The 20,724-nt window shown below is 39.4% G+C and overlaps 1 protein-coding gene across 1 annotated transcript in view; it reads left to right on the top strand.

Annotated features, from left to right (window-relative positions):
• mgat5 (alpha-1,6-mannosylglycoprotein 6-beta-N-acetylglucosaminyltransferase) overlaps positions 1–20,724 on the top strand; it is a 75,077-nt gene that overhangs the window by 31,241 nt on the left and 23,112 nt on the right. The window contains exons 4-11 of the mRNA XM_026361624.1: positions 229–305; positions 1,705–1,794; positions 4,559–4,630; positions 7,158–7,319; positions 8,779–8,948; positions 9,976–10,110; positions 14,430–14,563; positions 19,746–19,879. Coding sequence (XP_026217409.1) covers positions 229–305; positions 1,705–1,794; positions 4,559–4,630; positions 7,158–7,319; positions 8,779–8,948; positions 9,976–10,110; positions 14,430–14,563; positions 19,746–19,879 — 974 coding nt within the window. The remainder of the gene's footprint in view (positions 1–228; positions 306–1,704; positions 1,795–4,558; positions 4,631–7,157; positions 7,320–8,778; positions 8,949–9,975; positions 10,111–14,429; positions 14,564–19,745; positions 19,880–20,724) is intronic.

The following is a 20,724-nucleotide window of genomic DNA, read 5'->3' as shown; positions in this document are numbered from 1 at the left end:
TTCAACACACTCTTATAGAGCTGCATTTGGTACCTTGTTTATTGAAAAACCAGAGCTCAGAAGGGAAGGGCATTGTGCTGCAGAGAAGTACTGTTTATTTTTTTCCTGAAATGCTAAAGTTTGCATCTGCATTTTTTTCCAGAGAAAGGAAAGGATCCTGTTAAAACTACAGACGGTGAACGTTTTTTGGAGCTGATTTACTTGACCTTATTGATTTTCTTTTCCTAGATCTTCTAAATGGAGCCCAGGAGAAGTGTGAGCTGCCTGCTTTGGATGGTTTCCCTCACTGCGAGGGCAAGCTCAAGGTGAATCACACATGAAAACACAGGCCTCCTCTTTCTATTTTCTGTTCTCACATTCACTCCTCTTTTTAACACTACAGTTGTTTTAAATTAAGTCAAAGAGGAACTACTGTAGGCAGGTAGGGTAGGCTGAGCAGGAACCGCAAAACCAAAACAATTCTACACATCATACAAACATTGCTCCTTAATGCCACTACATCCAAAAAACCCTGTGTTGCCTTTCTTTTTTTTTAATGTTACCTTAGTCTCTGATTAAAAAAAAAAATGGGATCATCAGAATTTGCAGCTTTATGACACGTAGTGAGACCGACAGTGCATAATTGCAGTGCAGACTCTCATACACTTACATACAACCCACAGTCTACGTATATGCAGGCTGGAAGACCAAGTGTTGAGCCCGCCTGCTCTCTCACACAGACAGGTTCATACTGACATATAGCAGACACAGATGTACACACTGTTTCACTCCAGTTTTTCTGTGTGTGAGGTCTCCCTGGAACTGATTGGACCCTATCATAAACACCATCTGGTCAACCAGTCCCAATCCTCCACAGATACTGTCAGCATTTCCAACTGGGCGCCAGGCGATGCCAAAACTCTGCTCGCGCACACACGCACACACACACGCGGCACACAAGCATGCTTTTTTGATTACACACCATTTCAGAAAAGCATCAAAATTCACTAAACCGATATTACACAGCAGTTTTACCATCAGCACTCAGTTTGTATCATCTGACAAATCAATTGTCTCAGTTTAAATGGCTCATAGGTTGTCATTTAGTTACTGTAAGACAGCATGCTTGACATACTCGAGTCTATGAACTATGCAGGATAGCTGTCAGTCCCCATCTCAGCTCAGCAGCCTTTTCATTTTGCATGTTCCCTGTGTCATTCATGACAAGTATCTGCCAATGATCAAATCATAAGAGATGACATAAAGAAACTACTTTTACTTTTTATTTTTCTGTAAAATGTATTCAGGATAAGTGTTCTTGTGTCAAAGTTAATCACACACACAAAATAGCTGCCCCAGAACATCCTCACTCTTTTCCTTTTGGCCACTGAGCAGCTCCACTGGATGACTTGCACATGTGTTTGATGAAAGAGAAATTGTCTATTTGATTCTCAAGGCCCAGATTTTCCATTTGTTTTTAAGGATTGAAACTAGAGACTTTCAAGTTGTGTCTAACTTTTGTAACCCCTGAGCATCCCATGAGTACATTGATCTCAATGGTCTAATACATTTTCAATATTAGTATAAAAATAGCCCCAACGGGCATTTGGTTATCTGTGAATGTGTGTATTAGATTTGAGTTGACAGCTGTTCAAATATTTCCCTGATATTTAAGTTTGGGTGAGTGAATACGTGGGACTCAGATTTTCTCTTCCTCTTCCTCAGTGGATGAAGGAGATGTGGCGCTCAGACTCCTGCTATGGCAACTACGGCGTGGATGGATCCACCTGCTCGTTCTTCATCTACCTCAGCGAGGTGAGCACTGTGTGTGTGCGTGTGTGTGTTTGCATTTGAAGTTAGTGATGGTGTGAGTTTGAACAGAACAGTGGCTTCCTCTGTGGTATCATGCCTTTCCTGTTCAGTATTTTGTATATGATTGAGTCATGAACAGATGTTCCAATGAATGCTTCAAGTCTGTAGCTGTTACTCTACAGTTCTTCATCTAATTGAGTGTTCTACGTTGTACTTTTCTTTTGGAGTAATCTTAGCTGGGCGCGCACTTCTGCGAAAAGTAGCCACAGTACCAAATTGTCTGCATTTACAGACAAGTTGTCCTAATGTGGACGGATGAATATCTGAAGTGGTTGGGTTTACTCTGTAACCTTTTCTAGCTACATGCAAATGAACCGCTCTTAATCTCTACTGAAATCTTTTTTTTTTTTTTTTTTTTAGTTTCACTAACACCTGACTCACTTTGACATTTAGTCACATCAATAGTGTAGTGTTTGACTTGTTTTTTCCATTGTATGTTTATGATATGACATTAAAGATTGAAACAGTCTTACCAGCTTACAAATAACATGTTTGTTGATCTGTGAGGATCAGATCACATTTTATGACACATGCAGAAAACCACGAAATTGCAGTGACTTTTCCTAAACTGTAGAAACTGAATCATGGGATGTTTTGTCTTTACCTGACCAGGACTTCCAGACATTAAATTATTAATTTGCTCATTTACAGTCGGATACAGATATATATTAATATTAATATATTCATATTCGAAAAGAAAGTTGATGATGGATTTCTTTTCCATGTTTTACATAAAAACATTAGATTCTGAAATGCTGGTTTCAGAACAGTTTACACTTTTTAAGCATTCATAGTCTCAGATCCTGAAAATGGCTCCACTTCCCATAAGACACAACTGTGATTTATCATTTCAAAGATCCTTCATAGATCATAGGGATGATTACTGTTCTGTGTCTCATTTTGTGTTTCTTCTCTTAGATAAACATCCATCTTAATAAGTTTTATTTATTTATTTTTTTTCGATTGCTGACTCAAGTGAGAATCAAGAGAGCTCTTTCTGGTCTTTTAGAAATCTTAGCTTGGCAGAATATTTTTAGGAAAAGATTTCAGCCATGTCTTTTGCTCTAGAGGTAAGTAGCATGTTAATATTGGATATGAGCTGAAACCTTTGCAGTCACCTAAGAAGGAACAGAGAAAGACTGTATGAAAATAGAAGCGAGTTGGCTACAGCAGAATCCATTAGGAGGGGAAAACACAGGTCTTTATCTTGTGTGTATATTGAAGCCAGAAACAAAATTTCTACAATGAACAATAAGAATTCAAAGCAGATGCATCTACTAAGCAGCTTTCAGCCTCCGCTCCTGGGTCATGTGATCTCACAGTTGCCTTGGCAACCTGCATGTATTGGTGTCTTGAGGCTGGTGCGATCTATCTTTCCATCCATCGTGGCTTGTCTGTTAAGAACACAAACACTCCTGCTCACACTCTCTACCGTCTATAATTCATACTGCATTAACCTTGCAAAGGGGCAAACCAGAGAGGGCAACCGATCATGATGGATGTCAGTGGTAGAAGGTCATGGCTCAACTAGCACAGTGTCTGCGCTGTGGTGTGAAGGAGAATAAAAGCTCCACTCCCAGAACAGACCCAGCCCGTCTGATCAGTTTGTGCAGCCTGTTAGTTTCTGCCACCTTCGTGCTGCAGCCCCTGCAGACCACAGCACAGAAGATGACACTGGAACCACAGACTCATAGAACATCCGGAGCATGGTGCTGCAGGCGTTGAAGGAGCTGAGCCTCCTCAGAAAGTACATCTGGCTCTGAGCCTTTTTGTACAGTGCTAACAGTGATACAACCTCAACCCCCTGGATGGAGAGAGGGATGACAGGACTCCCGGGATTCCATCACCAGCTCCTTTGTTTTACTAATGTTGAGTTGGAGATGGTTTAGTCCACACCAGTCCACAAAACTGTCCACCACTCCCTGGTACTTGACGTCTTCACCCTGAATGCATCCTACAGCTGCAGGGTCATCAGAAAACTTTGAGTTGTACCTGAAGTCTGAGGTGTACCTTGGGCTGATTCCATCTGGCCCTGCAGCCTTTGTGGGGTGAAGCCTGTTAAGTTGTCTCCTCACCTGATCTGCTGTAACATCATGTGGAACCCCTGAGGTTATTTGTAGACATGTGCAACACATCCTGTTGCACCGACAGTCAGTGTCGAATGAATCAGGTCTGATTTAGCAGTAATTTTAATGCAGAGTCAATGAACCACAGCTGGGCTTATTTAGACATGTATGTAGTCTTAACAAATATCCACAAAATAAAAGCTGTTTTGACTTTTGCATTGCATTTGTAATAAAACATCCTAATTTCTGATACATCTGTTTCAGGCCATCTCAAGTGCTGTAAACAAACACATTCAGCAGAATATTGTGAGACAAGATGATTTATTTCTCAGGAGTTACATTTCAGGAATATGAGAAACTGTTCAGAATATCATACTGTGTTAAAACAAGCTTAACTATGTGTAGGAGAGATAATCTAGACTAATGTAAGATTTTTTGATTTTCCCTTCCTCTGAGTGTTTAAACATGAGAGTAACAGCACACAATTTCACACAGATGTGGGTGTTTTCAAAACTCTTTGAGGGTCTGAATGAGGAAACTCAATCTTAATTGTGATGCATTGGTAAATGTGCATTAGTTGATATTTTTTGACATGTTGTGGTGCAGAGTTGTTAAAATCTAGTTTTTGGTTTATTCAATAGGTGGAAAACTGGTGTCCTCGTCTGCCCTGGAGAGCAAAGATCCTGAATGAAGAAACGGACAGGAGGGGACAGGTGAGAAACGCAGTAAACAGCTCCTGCACAGTCAACTCAACAATGGATACTTCAGTTCAGTCAGTGGAGATGAGCCTTTTGAGAGTGGTTATCACAAGACGCTGCTTGTATTGAGACAGCTACAGGTCTTGTCACACTATTTTGAAGTTAGAGGGGAAAAAAAACAACTTGCTCTAACTGAAGTTGCAGATATCATTAAACTGTAACTAGTATATGTCCAAATTAACAAGGAATTAAATGAGAGAGTAAAACTAATCAAACCCGATCGGGGGTACATCATTTCAAGGCTCAGAACAGCACCCTTACTAAAAAACATTTTTTTTGGTGTCACGTTAAACATCAAGTGTCACAGTTGTGGTCCAAGTGGCTTGAATGTATTCATTTCCAAGAAGCGTCTGTGTATGTGTGTGTGTGACAACTGCAGACTTTGTGACAGTAAGTTCTCCATTAGCATAAATTTTTAAACTGAGCTCTACTCGACATGAAGTCCCACTCCATCATCCTGGATAATGTGGAGACACTGCAGATGAAAATGACACTATTAAAGCCATTTAATGGGATATTTCATTGAAAGATACACAAGTACAAGTATATAAGTATCTTTTTTTATACCCGAGTGTTTAAAGTGGCTAAATGTACCAAAATAGCAGTGTAAGAGGTAATTTCCACTGCAGTGCGTCTGATTACATTTTAAAATCGAGGCAGCAAATGAACAAGCAGGCTAAAGCTGATCCACAGTGTCAACAACCTCAATAGCATAAAAGAGTCAAGCGGGTTTCATAGACCAAAGCCAGGGTGACAGGACCTTGGGACAAATCTGGAATAATGATCTTTTATCCCTGCCAATGCGGCAGCTCACTCAAATCCCACTTAGAGAGCATCTCCAGGCTGACGGGCTTGACAGGCACAGTCCACAGTATCGCCGCTCCACAATAACACACCCACTTCCCTCTGCTGCGGGTGAATCAATATTAAGCACTCTTCATCCCCCTCACTGGATGCATCAACAGCACTGAGCCTTCCGTGGTGGGGAGATGCCATTTGACAGGCTTTGGAGATTTTAATTCAGGCCCAGATTTTAATAGGTTCAGTCTGCGCAAGTGATTTCCTGTCGTGATGAGGGATGCTAATGCCCTGGAACAGTCTTGTTTCAGCCACCTTAGCAGCTGGTAATGGCACTGTGGTTTCTCCTCTCCTCACTCTGTCTTTCTTTCTCTGGCTCTCTCTTTCTCATTCACTGCTCTAGGCTGTCCACAAGTCCTTGAATTTCAGTATTTGAGTTACACCAAAGAAAAGCAGTTGTATTTTCACCTCATGCTGTGTGCTGTTCAGACGAGGTCATAGTATCATGTTGAATGATAAATTCTAAGAATACATTAGTCAGTAGCCTCTGTTTCATTTCCCTGTTTTGTGCTGCAATCCTTCGGTTAGCAACGGTTTTTGAACAAGAGGATGTGGTCAATACAACATTCTTCACAACAGGAATTGTTTTCCATCATGAGTAGTACATATACATCATATCCCTCCCAATTGTTTTCTAAAAAGCTTTTATTTTACCAAATTTACTACCTGGAATGTTTTTGCAACAGTTTTGAAGCACTTCCCACGCAGGCTGACCTCTTTGCTGCTTTTCCTCTACGCTAATTTTCTTATCTCCTTTCCTATTGCCTTTCCTTTTTCTTCGTCTGATATCCCTTGCCCTTTCCTTCAACTCTTATCAACCTCTGTTCTTTTTACCTTCCCTTTTCCCTTACATTCCTTTTATTTTCATTCTATTCCTGTCCTCTCCTCTCTGTGCCCCCTCATTTATTTTTCTCCTTTGATATGCAGTAATTTCCCTACTTCCCTCGTCTCTATAAACCTTTCATATGATGAACTATTACTGTTCCTCTCATTCAGTAAATACATTGGAGCCCTTTTCGACTATAGATTTATAAAAAGTTTTTTGATTGCTTGCTTTCAAAAGTGATCTTAAACATATGTTGTCAGTGCAAAGATATATTTCTGTGTATCCTAAATGTATAAATCCTCTCACAGCTATCACCACAGAACGATATAAGTGCAGATGTTTTAGAGGGATTTCTTTGATAAACAGGGAAAAACATATTAAAGCAGTTTTGAAAAACCTTGTAATCTTCGATTGCAGTGTTTTGATTTTGTCACAGACTCTTAGTTGCATTTTCTACATGAGTCTCCTCCAAGAAAACAGTTACGAAATGACAGAAACCAATATTGCAATTTAATATTAAATAAATCACTCTCGCTGGACTACATCATGGGAAAAGCACAAGGGAGGATAATAGCAGCAGCTAGAGATAAAAACAAACGTGTTGAAACCTAACCAGCAACAGGATAACACATTTAAATACAGTAAGATAGTGGTAAAGTGTCTGTAGATAAGGTTTGATTTACAGCTTTATACAGATGAAAAAACATACAGTATGTACTGAACTGCGTACTCACACTACTTTGTTCTGTATGGGGGCATATTCACAATATCACTGTTGTGTGGCATCTGTGTGTGCAGGCGGAGATCCGGATGAGTTTTGAGGAGCTTTACCGGGTGATGTCACAACGGGAGGAGTTCCGCTGGATGATGCTGAGGATCAAGCGCATGGCTGAGCCATGGGTCAGCGCCATCCGCTCGTTGGCCGCCAAGCAGAACCTAGCCAAGCGCCAGAGGAAGAAGGTACACATACTCGGACACTTGAGAAAGTAAATCATGTCAGTCAGGCAGATTCTCCTACATTAGATAAAAATCGGTATTGCTTAGAGTTCCTTTATCTTGAAGGTGTTGCACTCTTTTTGTTTTTCAGGAAAAAACCCTATGAGACACATGGTTCAAAATAATAAATGAAAAGCTGTTGCAAATAATGTATCATGGTGGCAGAATACCAGATAAATCACTAATTACCTTAAACAGCCAACAGATTCATCACTCAGCCGCACAAACAGGTGCAAATAGACATAAAATGACATAATACATACACAAGTCATAATACCATAAGTGATTTTATAAACATTTTTTGATAAAAGCATCTTCCCATCTACCTTCATAAAGTATATCTCAACTGAATATAAATTAATTAATTAGCTTTAATTTTCATTTTCTGAATATTTGTCTTTTTAAAATAGCTTTTCCAAAACTGCTTCCCATATCTTTCAGCCTGTTGAAACAAATGCATCAGGTACAGAAACAAACTGCTTCGTAGACAAAGACAGTCCCGCTTCGGATTAGGAAAGAAATGGTGGTGAGGAAGGACTGACATGATTATTCCATTGTGTCCCAAGCTGGCAGCAGCTCCCAACACTGAATAATGTACTCCACACTTTCCACCGGCCTTGTGAATAATTCACTTCACATCCCCGTGATACCTTGGTGCTGATGCAAAGCAGCATCGCCTTTAGCAAAGCAGAGATGACAAGAAACAAGAAACCTTGTCTATCTGTGGTATCTTACCTATCCATCCCCGCTTTTCTGTTTCCCTGTTGAACCTTTTTATTGTATAATTAAAGAGCATTTTTCTCCTAAGCCTGTTCTTCATTTCAGCCACTAATCTCCTTTGGATATTAATCCGCACATATTAATCCTTGACTAGTGTGCGCTGGCACTGGGGCCGGCTGTCAACAATGAAAAATGTGTCAGCCACTTCAAACAAAGCCTGCTATTACTTTGTACTCTTGCTGTGGAACACTGTGTTCCCCTCAGCAACTGAACACCTTTCTGTGTGTGTGTGTGTGTGTGTGCATGTGTGTGCATGTGTGTGGTGTTCACACCTTACAAAACCAGTGGGGGTCTTTTAATGTTTTGTCCACCGTTTCCCAGCAGTCTACAGTCTCTTTCATCTGTGCGAGGCATCCAGTAATAAAGATGTCTTATCTTGTTCTATCTTTATTATTTCATTGAATATTAACATTCATTTAAAAACATTTTTAACTGTAACTTTCCTTGTGGCTTTGTTCAAACCAATATAAGTGTGCAACATGTTAACCAAGCGTTTCCACAATACAATAATCTACAGAAGAATTTACTCTAAATAGTTGTGTCTTTTATTCATAAAGAACAAGACAAAATGCTGATTTAAAAGTCAAGGGCAAATTTAGCTGGTGTCAGTAATTGTATTCCATATTTTTTCCTCTTTCATCAGATCCTGGTGCATTTGGGCCTTCTGACGAAGGAGTCGGGCTTCAAGATAGCAGAAAACGCCTTCAGTGGTGGTCCACTGGGTGAGCTGGTGCAGTGGAGTGATCTCATAACCACGCTGTACCTGCTGGGCCATGACGTTCGCATCTCTGCCTCCCTGGCGGAGCTCAAAGAGTCAGTACCGACACTGATTACTATGATAAGCTTTAAGTAAACTCTAAATGCACAATTTAAGGGGTTAAAGTAGAAATGTACTCATGCATAGCTTGGAAAATCATTGATAACGATTTTTGTGTATCCAGATGTACTTTTACATAAGAAAGGGCTTAATTCACTACTGCTTTGCGTCATTTGTGCTGTATTATTCAAATGTAACTCTAGATTATAGAGCCTACAGTCAATGAGCCTTATGTTTACTATATCTTTCTCCATCTAGGTTATCCAGAAACCTCTCAGCATTTGCTTAAGGTCATTTGACTGAGGGTAAACAAATGTAGCTCCCGTGCTATTTGTCCAATATTTGTTGGTGTAGAAAAGGTCTGTTGGCCAACCGTAAACTTTTTTCAGACTTAGACTTTCATTCTAACTCTCACCAACAACTCCAGTTGCTCTGCTGCTGCCTCACTGGATTTAAGACCAAACAAAGTTATTGAGCATTCTTGAGTTTTCTACATATGATCCTCAGTATGTCAGAGAGTTTTTTTTTTCCTCCTTTGCTCCTTCAGGCACATATAAGCAGTAAGGCAGACAGTCCATACATTTTTAATTTTTGATATCAGAAAAAAATCTGAAATTTATATTAAATGTTTACTCCCGTTCTGAACAGATATTTTCAAGTGCGTTTTGCAGACTGGTCTCTCCTTGATGCTTTAAACCTGTATGTGTGAAATCATGACTTTGTGTCTTTAAAACCCGCGGACGAAGAAGAAACAACTTTTGGCTGCTTTGTTTTAATATTTACATCTGAAAGTTTGAAAATTTCATGCACTTCAGAGGGAACTGTTCATCTCTCAGCTCTGTTACTAGAGGGAGTTTCTATTCCATCTTATATCTGACCTTGTAAAGAAAAGTCAGGGATAAAAATTACATACATGTCAAAATATCTCGAAGCAGTAGACAAGCATTTTCTATGCTTTTAGCAGAGACTATGTACATACATGCCAGTTTAAAGTTGATATTAATGATAAACCTTTTTTCACAGAATCATGCGTAAGGTTATGGGGAATAAGTCCAGTTGCCCGACTCAGGGTGATAAGGTGGTGGAGCTCATCTACATTGACATTGTGGGTCTCACTCAGTTCAAGAAGACACTGGGGCCTTCCTGGGTCCATTACCAGTAAGTACTTTATGTTTCACATTTAAAAGCCCTGAAAGCTCATATTGTTAATCTGCTACTACAATGGGATGTGGGGTCATGAATGCTGCTTCAGTTAAACTGGTCTGTGTTTTTACTAGTTTAAAGTTTGAAGTGGGGAGGCTTTGTTAGGAAAACCAACCATGTGATGTCAGGATTTACTTCCGTGGTTGTTCACAAATTGCTGTCAGTCAAATGTGATCCAGCCACATAGACATGGTTTTAGATGGGCTGTTAAACACATCGTTAATTAACCCCTTCCAATTTTTTTCCAGACTTTGAATTCAACTGTTACTCATTTGATCATGACTGATTATTTTTTTACTGATTACTTTTTCTTATGCAGTAAAACATCAACTCCTACTTAATACAGTTAACACACACAGGTGTGCTTGAGTTGGCATCTGTGTGAATATGATTTTGCATTACAGTATTTCAAGTCAAATATTTAAATATACATTTATATATACATGTACAAACATTTCAGTTTGTCAATTCATTCAAAGATACGATTTCTTTATGAATAAAACCACCTACTGCTCAGCAGAATGGATGCAGTTGGCGGATTTAAATTTTTGCTTCATTTATCCAGGGAGTCTTTGCTGATCGTCCATGGTCTATTTTAAAAGTCCTTTCTATTTGATAACTCCCATACTGGACGACTTCCCAGTTCAACCAGTTTTCTACAAGTGACTGCTGAGCAGCTCAGCTTGAGCCATTGATGGTTAATCATAGTGCACTGTTACTTTTTGTTTGAGCAAGAGCTTACATTCAGATTTTTTTTATTCAGATTTTTTTTTCTGTATCATTGTGTGAACTGGTCAGTGAATTCAGTAATCTGTATAGTTCTATAACCTTGTGCTACGGCTGCCAACTGGGATTTAGCAGCTTCTCTCACATGGGCAAAGGGCAGTGGGTTGTCGCTTGTCTGGCAGTGGTGGGACAATGAGTCTATTTTCTGCTCATACATTACCACAATTTCCCAAAAGGATGAAGGAGCGTCAGTTGTTCGTAATGTTTTCACCGACCAAGTCCATTCTCTCCGATTGCTCCACTGAGGACTGTAGCTAAGGGCCTTCCTGGTTTGTTTTGAAAAAGCTCTCATCAGCTCAGACTGACAGGAAAAGAGAGAGAACAATAAGTCTGGGGTCTCTAATGGCTTCGCTGGTTCCTCCTTCTTGTCACTAGGTTTTGTTAGTTGGCAACATAACACCTTAAACTGCATCCGCTCCTTTTGTGCCCTGAGGAAATTGATTCAGCCTCAGGAGTAATATAAGGTCCATATGCTGTTTTCTGCATTATTTCTCCTATGGTTATTGAACACTTATGTCAGAGCACTTAATGTCAGTATACACTTTCTAGGAGCTTTGTGAAAGAAGACCTGTACTGCTGATTGGAGCTATTTTTCGTATTCTTTCTTCACTTAAGGTCGCCTTTCTCCTGAAGGGTCTTTTACTTTGCTGTGTCCCATTAGAAGTGAATTATATGTTTTGCCTTTGTAGCCTGAGAACCCCTCTGAGGATCTGAAATGTTACTTGCCATACAGTAATGCTGGAGTTACCTTCTGGATAAAATGTGCCAAATTTGATTGCATATCAGCTTAATGTTTCTTGCAAACAATAAAACATAATAATTGTCCCTTTTTTTGGGTTAAATTTTTGTGTTCATTGTTAAACCACCATTCTGCCAGATTCATCTGTGATTAATGCGTTTTGTTATTGCTCCAGTCTCCTGGCTATCTGTCTTTCAGTACTGTATCGTTGTATTACTACCCCAGGGGAATGGGTCGAAACAGGAGCCAATGTTGGCCTATTGTTCTCCTCCATTTAATCCTTTCATCCAATAACTTAATCGGGCAGTGCACTTTCATCTGCATCACCATGGCTGCAGAAAATATGTCAGTCGGTTTAGCAATAGTGCAGTGAAACTTGAAAAAAAAAAACAGCTGTGTGATATTCTGATTTGATCAGTTTTCCTCTTAATTCAGAGTTGCAGGTTCCTGGTAATAGTTCAGTTAGTCTTAATTATTAATCAGATTATCTTTTTATATTTTTGTTTCTTACACCACATTCATCACCTCCTTTGGTGTGTATGTAGGTGTGTGATTAATACCACAGTTTATCGTAACCCTAATACTAATATGGCGATTAGTGTCATTGATACAGAATCTGGCTTGTTCTGATGTAACACCACATAGTAAAGTGATATGCGTGTTAACTGTAAAAGTGAAGCTTGCCTACTCTAGCTAACTATTTAGAGGTTACGTTGGAGTAAATAATGAAAAAAGAGACTCAGCCCTCTGAATAACTTTCTCATTATCACTTTTACTATCCTTGCTCCAGTCAGTACAACACATAACAGGTAGTTAATGAGCTTCTCAAATGTTTTTACAGGTAGGGGTAATTTATTGTTTGTCAATAGTTGAAAATGAAAACTATTCCTGTGGACTAGAACATATAAAAGGATTCCAAATCCAAAAGTAATCCAAAAGTAAATAAAAATGATCAGATATTGTTAGCCAGATGACTGTTCCAGTAATATAATCAATAGCATATTGTGGTATATTTTTTCCAGGCTAAATGGTGTCCTCATGAATTTTTTATAACAGAACCCCAACATTGGGGTGGCAATTATCCAGCCTAATGATTTTATAAGACAGACTATTAAATCATATGTCAGTTTAGTATCCAGCTGCTGTGGTAGGCCTCAGGGGTGTCTAGACATGTAACAGATCCTCAGGTAGATGCATGAAGACATAAATTTCCATCTAGTATCACTGTTTCCTGATGACCCATATGGGACCACTCTATTTATTACTGTTTTCTCATTGGAAACAATCGTGCCAGAAACCTGTCATTTACAATAGTCATTGTTATACACTACTCATTTGAGATGACTTCAGGCACATTATATCATAGTGGAATGACACTGTTACTTGAAAACCTGAAAACAACATATCTGCTTAGCACAGCTTGATTGCAATATCACTCTGCAGTGTCACAGCGTACACTTGTTGACTGAGCCTCACCTTCTGCTGCGTCATGCTAGTCAACTCACTGGCTTCACCACAGCCACATTTACTGCATGCACTTATCCATCTGCTGAGGATACATCTACCAGGGTAAAATTAGGGTTGTTTTTTCTCCAGAAAAAGTAGAGATGGCATGTGGACTTGTTGTTGTTGTTCTGCTTTCAGTCTAAAGTTTTCTCCTGGTGAATCTGTTTCCCAGCTCTCTACCTTCCCAGGGCCTTTCATAGTTCACTCAGGCAGCTGTGCAGCATCTGCCTGGGTGGAGAGACAATCGGTGAGAGAGGGGAGAAGAGGATTTTTTTTTTTAGGTGGAGATGTCTATATGTGTGTTGCCTTGGCATCTACATCTGTTAACACCTGGATAGTTTTCATCACAGTGATCAAGTATTATTTTAGTTAGTTTATAAAGTTGTCACCTTAGTTTTTTGCACTGAAGGTGGCAAAGAAAACAGGCTTCAATTTAGGATTTTGTTACAGTCGAGAACAGTAACCAAGAAGATTAACAACATGAAAATTAAAAGTGAACTTATCAGTTTGTGGCAACAAAGTTATACTATCTTTCTGTTACTGGTCCTTTGCCTTCCAGCCAGGGACAAAGCACACATAATAAAACCGGCATCTAGATAACAGAAGTAACAGTGAGCAAGTTACTCTATGCCGTGCATTCACTAAAGGTCATGAGTGAATTGTTCTTTGCACATACTGTACAGTACACTATCCCTGTACTGGCAGTGGTCTAATTAATCTAGTGCTGTGACCTTTAAGTCAGACATTCTTCACTTTAATATCTCCACAGGACAAACTTTGATCATCTCTAAGCATGAGGACGGAACCTTTTATTTTTGTGGTTTCATGATTATGAAGCTAGGTTTAACTCAAAATACTTACATATGGTGCTAAAGCTATAAAAATATTAAATGTGAATGAATGTCTCTATTAAACTTGAGTAAAATGGCCACAATGAAAGGACCATTCAGATCAAAGTATGCAGATTTAGCCGTTAGTAGTGTCTCTTTGCATTTTACACAGGAATGTACTATACAGCTGTCACTAGATCATTGTGATAAAACCTGATTTCTAGGCCTTCAGGGTTAGTAGTGTTGTTTAAATGGGTGTAGGTTTATTTCTTGTTTAACTACACATTAAAGACAACTGAGTGATAAGTGTGGAAAAGGATCCATCTATTTGCAGAATAGCACTAGCTCTGTTTGCATAGCTGCTGTATGATTGATTGAAACTGTGTGTTTAAACGTCTTTTGTGATGTTCTAGGTGCATGTTGCGGGTGCTGGATTCATTTGGGACAGAACCAGAGTTCAACCACGCCCACTATGCCCAGTCTAAAGGCCACAAGACGCCCTGGGGGAAGTGGAACCTGAACCCGCAGCAGTTCAACACCATGTTCCGTAAGTCAGCAGGACTTCAACACAACACAGTTTTTCTATCCTATAAGTCAGCAGCCTAACATTGCGAAAACATCCCTGATTCTTTTAAAACTGAAAGTTGTGGACAGTCTTCCCTACTCACAAATTTCAGTTCTCCAATCTGCTATTTAAATAAGGTCGAGCTGTCAAACATGGCTACTTGCAGTATAAATCATCTTGAATGTTTATTATACCCTAGGCTGTTTCCTGTGTCCACAGTTCTAATTTTCTCCAATGAATGAGATGTTTTTGGTGGAAACCATAAAATATACTCTGAAAATAAAGCACCACAGTGGCTAATGCATTATCATAAAGCAGATTAGAGGACAGGAGCAGGTCAGCTCTCTACTTTTGCTGTGATTATCAATGTAGGATGAAGGGTTTTATTGCTCTGTGTGTGCATCACTCCTGCTGCAAGATTACTCTGAAACTGGAATCAAGCTCATTTGCTGAGGTGGATAAGAGGTGGCACTGAAGCAGAGATCAGTTGGTGGGGAGGAAAGGGAGCCAGCCCCCTGGGGTATTGACCTTTTCCCCATGGCTAAGAGAAAGTGAAATGTTACCTCTTTGGTCCCTGTTTGTGAAGTGAGGCCTGGAGCTCTCCAGAATACCACAGGCACCTGAATAGACCCTTTGTGTGTCTTTCTCATCACAGACTGGGGCCTTTGCATGAGCTTGCAAGTCCCTAGGTTAGATGGTATCGCTGGTAAAACAAGTGGACAGTGGTGTGGCTGAGTGTTAAAACCAGAGTGGCACAACTTCCAGGCACAAGAGAAGAGATCTACTCTTTTTTCTCTCTTCCTGCAATGTACGTGTCCTATAGTTTGTGTAGTGTGCATCGCAAACATAATTTTATATAAACTTATTGATGTAGGTATCTCAGGTTTATCATTGTTATCGCACTCGACTACTTCAATGTGCAAATGTTTGGGCAGTTTGTATTCATGAGCATATCTGTTTCTGTTAGCTTTGTGTTGCAAAGGGTGGAGTACTGCTGGACTGCCTAACAGTGCTTACGTAAAAGCTAATATTTTTATTTCTTTTCTTCATTTTGTTTAAACTTTGAATGTAGATGTAACAATGGACAAATCAGGTACCAGTAAGTAATTTATCCTTGATTTGGATTGGTCAATTTGTTATAATTAGGCAGTGTTCCATAAATCACTGTTTGGGGAACTGGGAGTCTTTGGCCTCTGGCCAATAAGACAAGACATGGCCAAATTGACCTCATTAATCTAAAACAGAGTAGAGGATAACAGGGAGTGTTTTCTGGTGTACAGTTTTGTGTTTGAATGGGCTGCACATCTCAGTTTCCCAGCACGAGTCATTTATAATCAGGAGGGCTTGAAAATATAATGTAGTTAACCTTTTGTATATCTGAAGTCCTATTAGATCTAATTTATTTAGTGTGCACTTTAACAGCTTAAATAAAGGTTTGTTACAAAGGACTTTGGGGTATAGAAATTGAACTACACTGACCACAGACAGATATATCCAGACCTTTTATCTAATTATGCTATTATTTGAATAATAATCCATCATTTAGTCCCTGTGCACGACTGTCACAGAGGTACTCTCCCTCCCTCTTAGACATCTTAGTCATGCACTCTAATAAAACCCATTCGAAACCTGCATTTACAGCACATGGCCATGAAATCACCTCGGTTAACCATCTTTCCCTTAATGCAAACTTTTCAGATGGTAAATAACAATGTCCTATTTGTAAATGCACTGAAGTGTGTTTAGGGAGCAGCGGCTTCTCTGTACAGCCTATCAGGGTCATCGTTGAAAACATATATTAGCAGTTGGAACTAGATATTTGTTTAAATACTCTGCATTGTCCCTGTGTGTATCACAGCCTCTGAATAATCTTTAACAGCTGTCAGAGGTCAAACATAAGTGCATAGTGTTTATCTTTGAAGCATTGCCAACTACATAATTGACCCTGATATCAGCCAGGCTGGTTGTGCCTGTACTTTGACTGATAATGTCGCTCACCCACACACTCAGTTGACTGATGTGGTTTTGACTTTTTGTCCCCAGTGTGCCTTTGGTACATTTGCCCAAAGCACAAATGTACTTTTTACAACATCTGAAAACACACAAAACTACCCTGTTTTATTTAAAACCCATTCAGGTTTGGTTGATTGAAGTGGATCAGTGTAATAACAGTGTTAAAGACAGCTCTGGCACTGGAGTCCAGAAATTCTGTAGAGGAGAAATATGACAGAAATATTGTGGCTCTTCTGCATGTAGAGTTTTTTTGCAGCACCACTTAAATGTCTATGTGCTGATTATGATGCTAGAGTTAGCAAATGAGTAATGAATGAAACAACATTGATTGATAAGCGTTAGAGGTGCTGTTACACAGATTAAAATTTTGTGTGTAGCTTTGTAATACTCGCCCATATGCAGCAATAATATTGATCTAACGCAAATAGTGAATAGTCCCCATAACTTCAGCTGTTTCTAGTGATAGAGTATGAAATACCCATGTGTACTCATTTATATTCAAGTTACTGAGTACAGCGATTTAAACAGCCTTGGCTCACTGTATCCCTTTTTTTAGCAGTATGGTAGTACTGCCTGGTTGATCCCTTAACCATGCGCTTTAGTCTAAAAACACTCACCAGTTAAACCCTCAAAGTTGTTTTATGTGACATTGATTTATTTTCACCCTTCAGGCTTTTTCAGACAAACTGTAGGAGCACTGAGTTTACAATATTCTAAATATTATAGCGCTAAGGATGCATCTTGAAATGTAAAACCTTCCTTTTTTGGAACACACTGAATCCAGGCTTGCAAAGCAAATGTGTACCCCTAAACACAGTTTTGTTGGGAAACGACAAATTAGCTGTGTCTACATCATCACTGTCTTCCCAGGCTGTTTGTTAGCTAATAGCTCAAGAAGCTGTGGCAAGTTGATTGACATTTTGAGTGAAGGCTGTACGGGGAGAGGAGGCATCTGTTGCCAAATGCATCAAGAGGGCCGAACACTAATTAACAGCCTGTCCTGTTTACACAAATTGTTGGGTACATGAGGGTTTGTACTGCCTTCTCCTAGTACTCAAGACCTATTGCCATCAGAATTACAACTCAGTTACTTGTAATCACATGACTACTACTACTACTAATACTACTACTACTACTACTACTACTACTACTGAAACCTTTATTAGAAGTTACATACTTTTTGGATTAGTTGTTTTTTTATCCTGATTGTTTTCAGTGAACCCATTTAAGTCATCTCTGAACTGTCAGTATGTCCAAATCCCTAAAATTATAAACACAGTTTCATTTCTAACTGAAAGTATAATGTCTCTTTTAAGACATTATAATGTAGTGGTGAAGATTCTCAGTCATCAAGATGAAGTTATCTGGAAGTTGAGTCATGGCAACTGGACCTCCTTCTTGTTTGGTCCAAAATATTCCAACCTAACAAGTCCAGCTGCTAAACTTCCAGATTGTAATAAAGTGTGGAAAAACATTCTACTTCCTACATTTCCCATACTGCACCACCTACTTTCTCAACTTTCAGACTTCCCATCCCTAGTTTGTAATGTACTGTAGACCAAGATAAAAGAAGTATTCCTTTAATATTTGTTAAATTTTTCAGTGAGCATCCTTCTGAAAAGTGTTAAAACCAGCTTCTTTTTGTTATTGTTAATGTTTCTGTTTTATCAGTGGATGTAGACACTCCACATATTTTGAAAACAGTTGCTGCATTCAGCTCCTGCCTACACCAACATCTCACACAGAACATCTACTCGCCCATTCCTGTGCTCTCCCACACACACAACATAAAGTGAAATAACAGTTCAGTAACAGCTTAAGGGTTCCTCTGTGCATTGTGATGTTAGCTGCAGCCCGAGAATAAGATTTGAATACATTAGGTTTTAAAATCCACACAATTTGCAACCTTAAGACATGTAATCAACAACACGGTGAAGAAGATAGTGTAACAGATAATGAACTGTGAGGATGTCATCATAATAACATTTTGTTACTTTGACATGAGTTGTTACATGGTCGGGTCCGGGGCTCGTTTCCTCTGCATTTCCTGCTCTGTTTCTTTTCTTCTTCTTTTTTTTAAAGTTTGTCTAAAGGTAGCGAGTATGTGTGCTCTCTGGAAAGAACAAACCTTTGCTTTTTGTCAAGAGGTAGAAAATGTCACATTCCAGCCAACACCCTGCCAACAACACATCAGACTTATTTGTGAAACTGCAGTTGCACAATGGAACTTTTAGAGTATGTCAGTGTTTCTATTCTTATCTACCACAGTTAAATCAAGATAGAGCGGATGTATCTTTGTCAGTGTGTGTTAAACATTGTAATTCATTCCCTCTGATTACATCAGGTGTTATTAGTCCAGTTGCAGTAATTTATTCCGACTTGTTTAAATCCTGGAAGGTTACTGAATTTGCTGCTGCATTGATGAGACTCTTTGCTCTCAATGAACCCTTCTTTTATTTACTATACTGATGTGAATTGCACCCCCTGACTGACTTTAATTTGCCTCTGTAGTAATAATGTTGTGGTAAAAGCAAACTCTAACAGCATCTCCCTGGAGGAGGCGGGTCTCCAGCACAGACCACAAACTGTGCACCGAAACACTTCCTTTGCAGCTTGTTTCATTGACGTTAATTACTGATGATGAGGTCTGCTATTCACTCCGCTTGTTCTACTCATTTTTTTCTTAAATTAGATTATTAAGCATATTTGATATGGACAAAATGTCATCTATCCGCACTACGCACTCCACTCTTGTCTTCACACTTGTTTTACAAGGCAGATGGCATTAGATGGCAAGTAAAGCGCTGCCAACTTCGGGCTCCACACTTGACCTGCTCATCTTGTGGTTCCCATAGTAACCACTTATCACTAGGCAAAAAAGAATCGAGGAAACGAAAACCAAAGTGCTTGTTGAGTGGTGTTGTGCAACTGTCTCTCTGGAATTGTGATCTGTACTAAACACTAAGGTGGAAATGGGCTTATGAGAAGCAGACGTACAGTGTTTAAAAGATATTTGAAGCATTTTTGTTTTTGCTTTAGTGATACTTTAATTAATGAAGATATAACTATGTCGTTTGTCATCTTATTCACCTTCAATTTAACTTTTTCTTTTCTTATTCTTGTCTTTCTTTCTTTCTCTCTCTCTCTGCAGCTCACACACCAGACAACAGTTTCCTGGGCTTTGTAGTGGAGCAACACCTCAATGCCAGTGACATCAAGCACATCGACGACATCAAGAGGCAGAACCAGTCACTAGTCTACGGCAAGGTCGATAACTTCTGGAAGGTAATAAGACTTTTGGTTTTATGCACTCTCACACATGCACGCACATGCTCTTGGTGCCTCACAGGCTTACTTTTCTTCACAATTATATTTTGTTACTGGCAATTTTGGAACAGGTACATTTTGTTCTGTTCCATGTTCACAGTTATCTGTGTTATTACAGTCACCAACAGGCGGATTTGGCCACGATGCAGAGCAGAGAGTAGTTTTAAGGTCTAATATATGGACACACAGACGTATAAACTTTTTTTATTTCCTGACATTGAAAATTGTACTCACAGATACGCACCTGTGTATTCGTTTTGAAGATGAAAGTGGCAGCCTTCACCAAGCATGCTAAAGAACAGCAGCACACCAAGGATAACCCATTTTCAGATCTCTGAGAGCTCTGCACTGAAACTCTTTAAACAACCTTGAGTAAAACTTTCACAGCAAACTTAATAACAGTCTGGCTTAGGAGCTCAAATTCAGCTTATCACCCTCTCTGTGGACCTTTTAATGTATTCAAATGCATGCTCACACTGCGGCACAGAGACCAAGGGATTACTGTATCCTAGACAAAAACGACTTGGAGCCTTGGAGAGATTTGCACATTGTTTGGCATACCATGGATGGTTGGATTACTGCCCACGCCTTGATGAGCTTTCAGCCGACACCATGTATGTTTCAGAGTGGATTGCTGTAGATCCAACTGACTCTTTAGATCATAATAGTAGCTATAAGAGTGAAATGTCTGTATGTTGTCCTAAAACTGATCACATACCAAACGCAAACACACTGTATGTGCTGCCTCCTGAATTATTGTGATCAGTTCAAACCAGTGAACCAGTACCAGCAGGTGTTGTTGT

The sequence above is a fragment of the Anabas testudineus genome, chromosome 2, assembly GCF_900324465.2.
Source record: "Anabas testudineus chromosome 2, fAnaTes1.2, whole genome shotgun sequence".
In the NCBI taxonomy this organism is placed as follows: Eukaryota; Metazoa; Chordata; class Actinopteri; order Anabantiformes; family Anabantidae; genus Anabas; species Anabas testudineus.
Note: the sequence above shows the minus strand (reverse complement) of the source record. Positions and strands in the feature narration are given on the sequence as shown.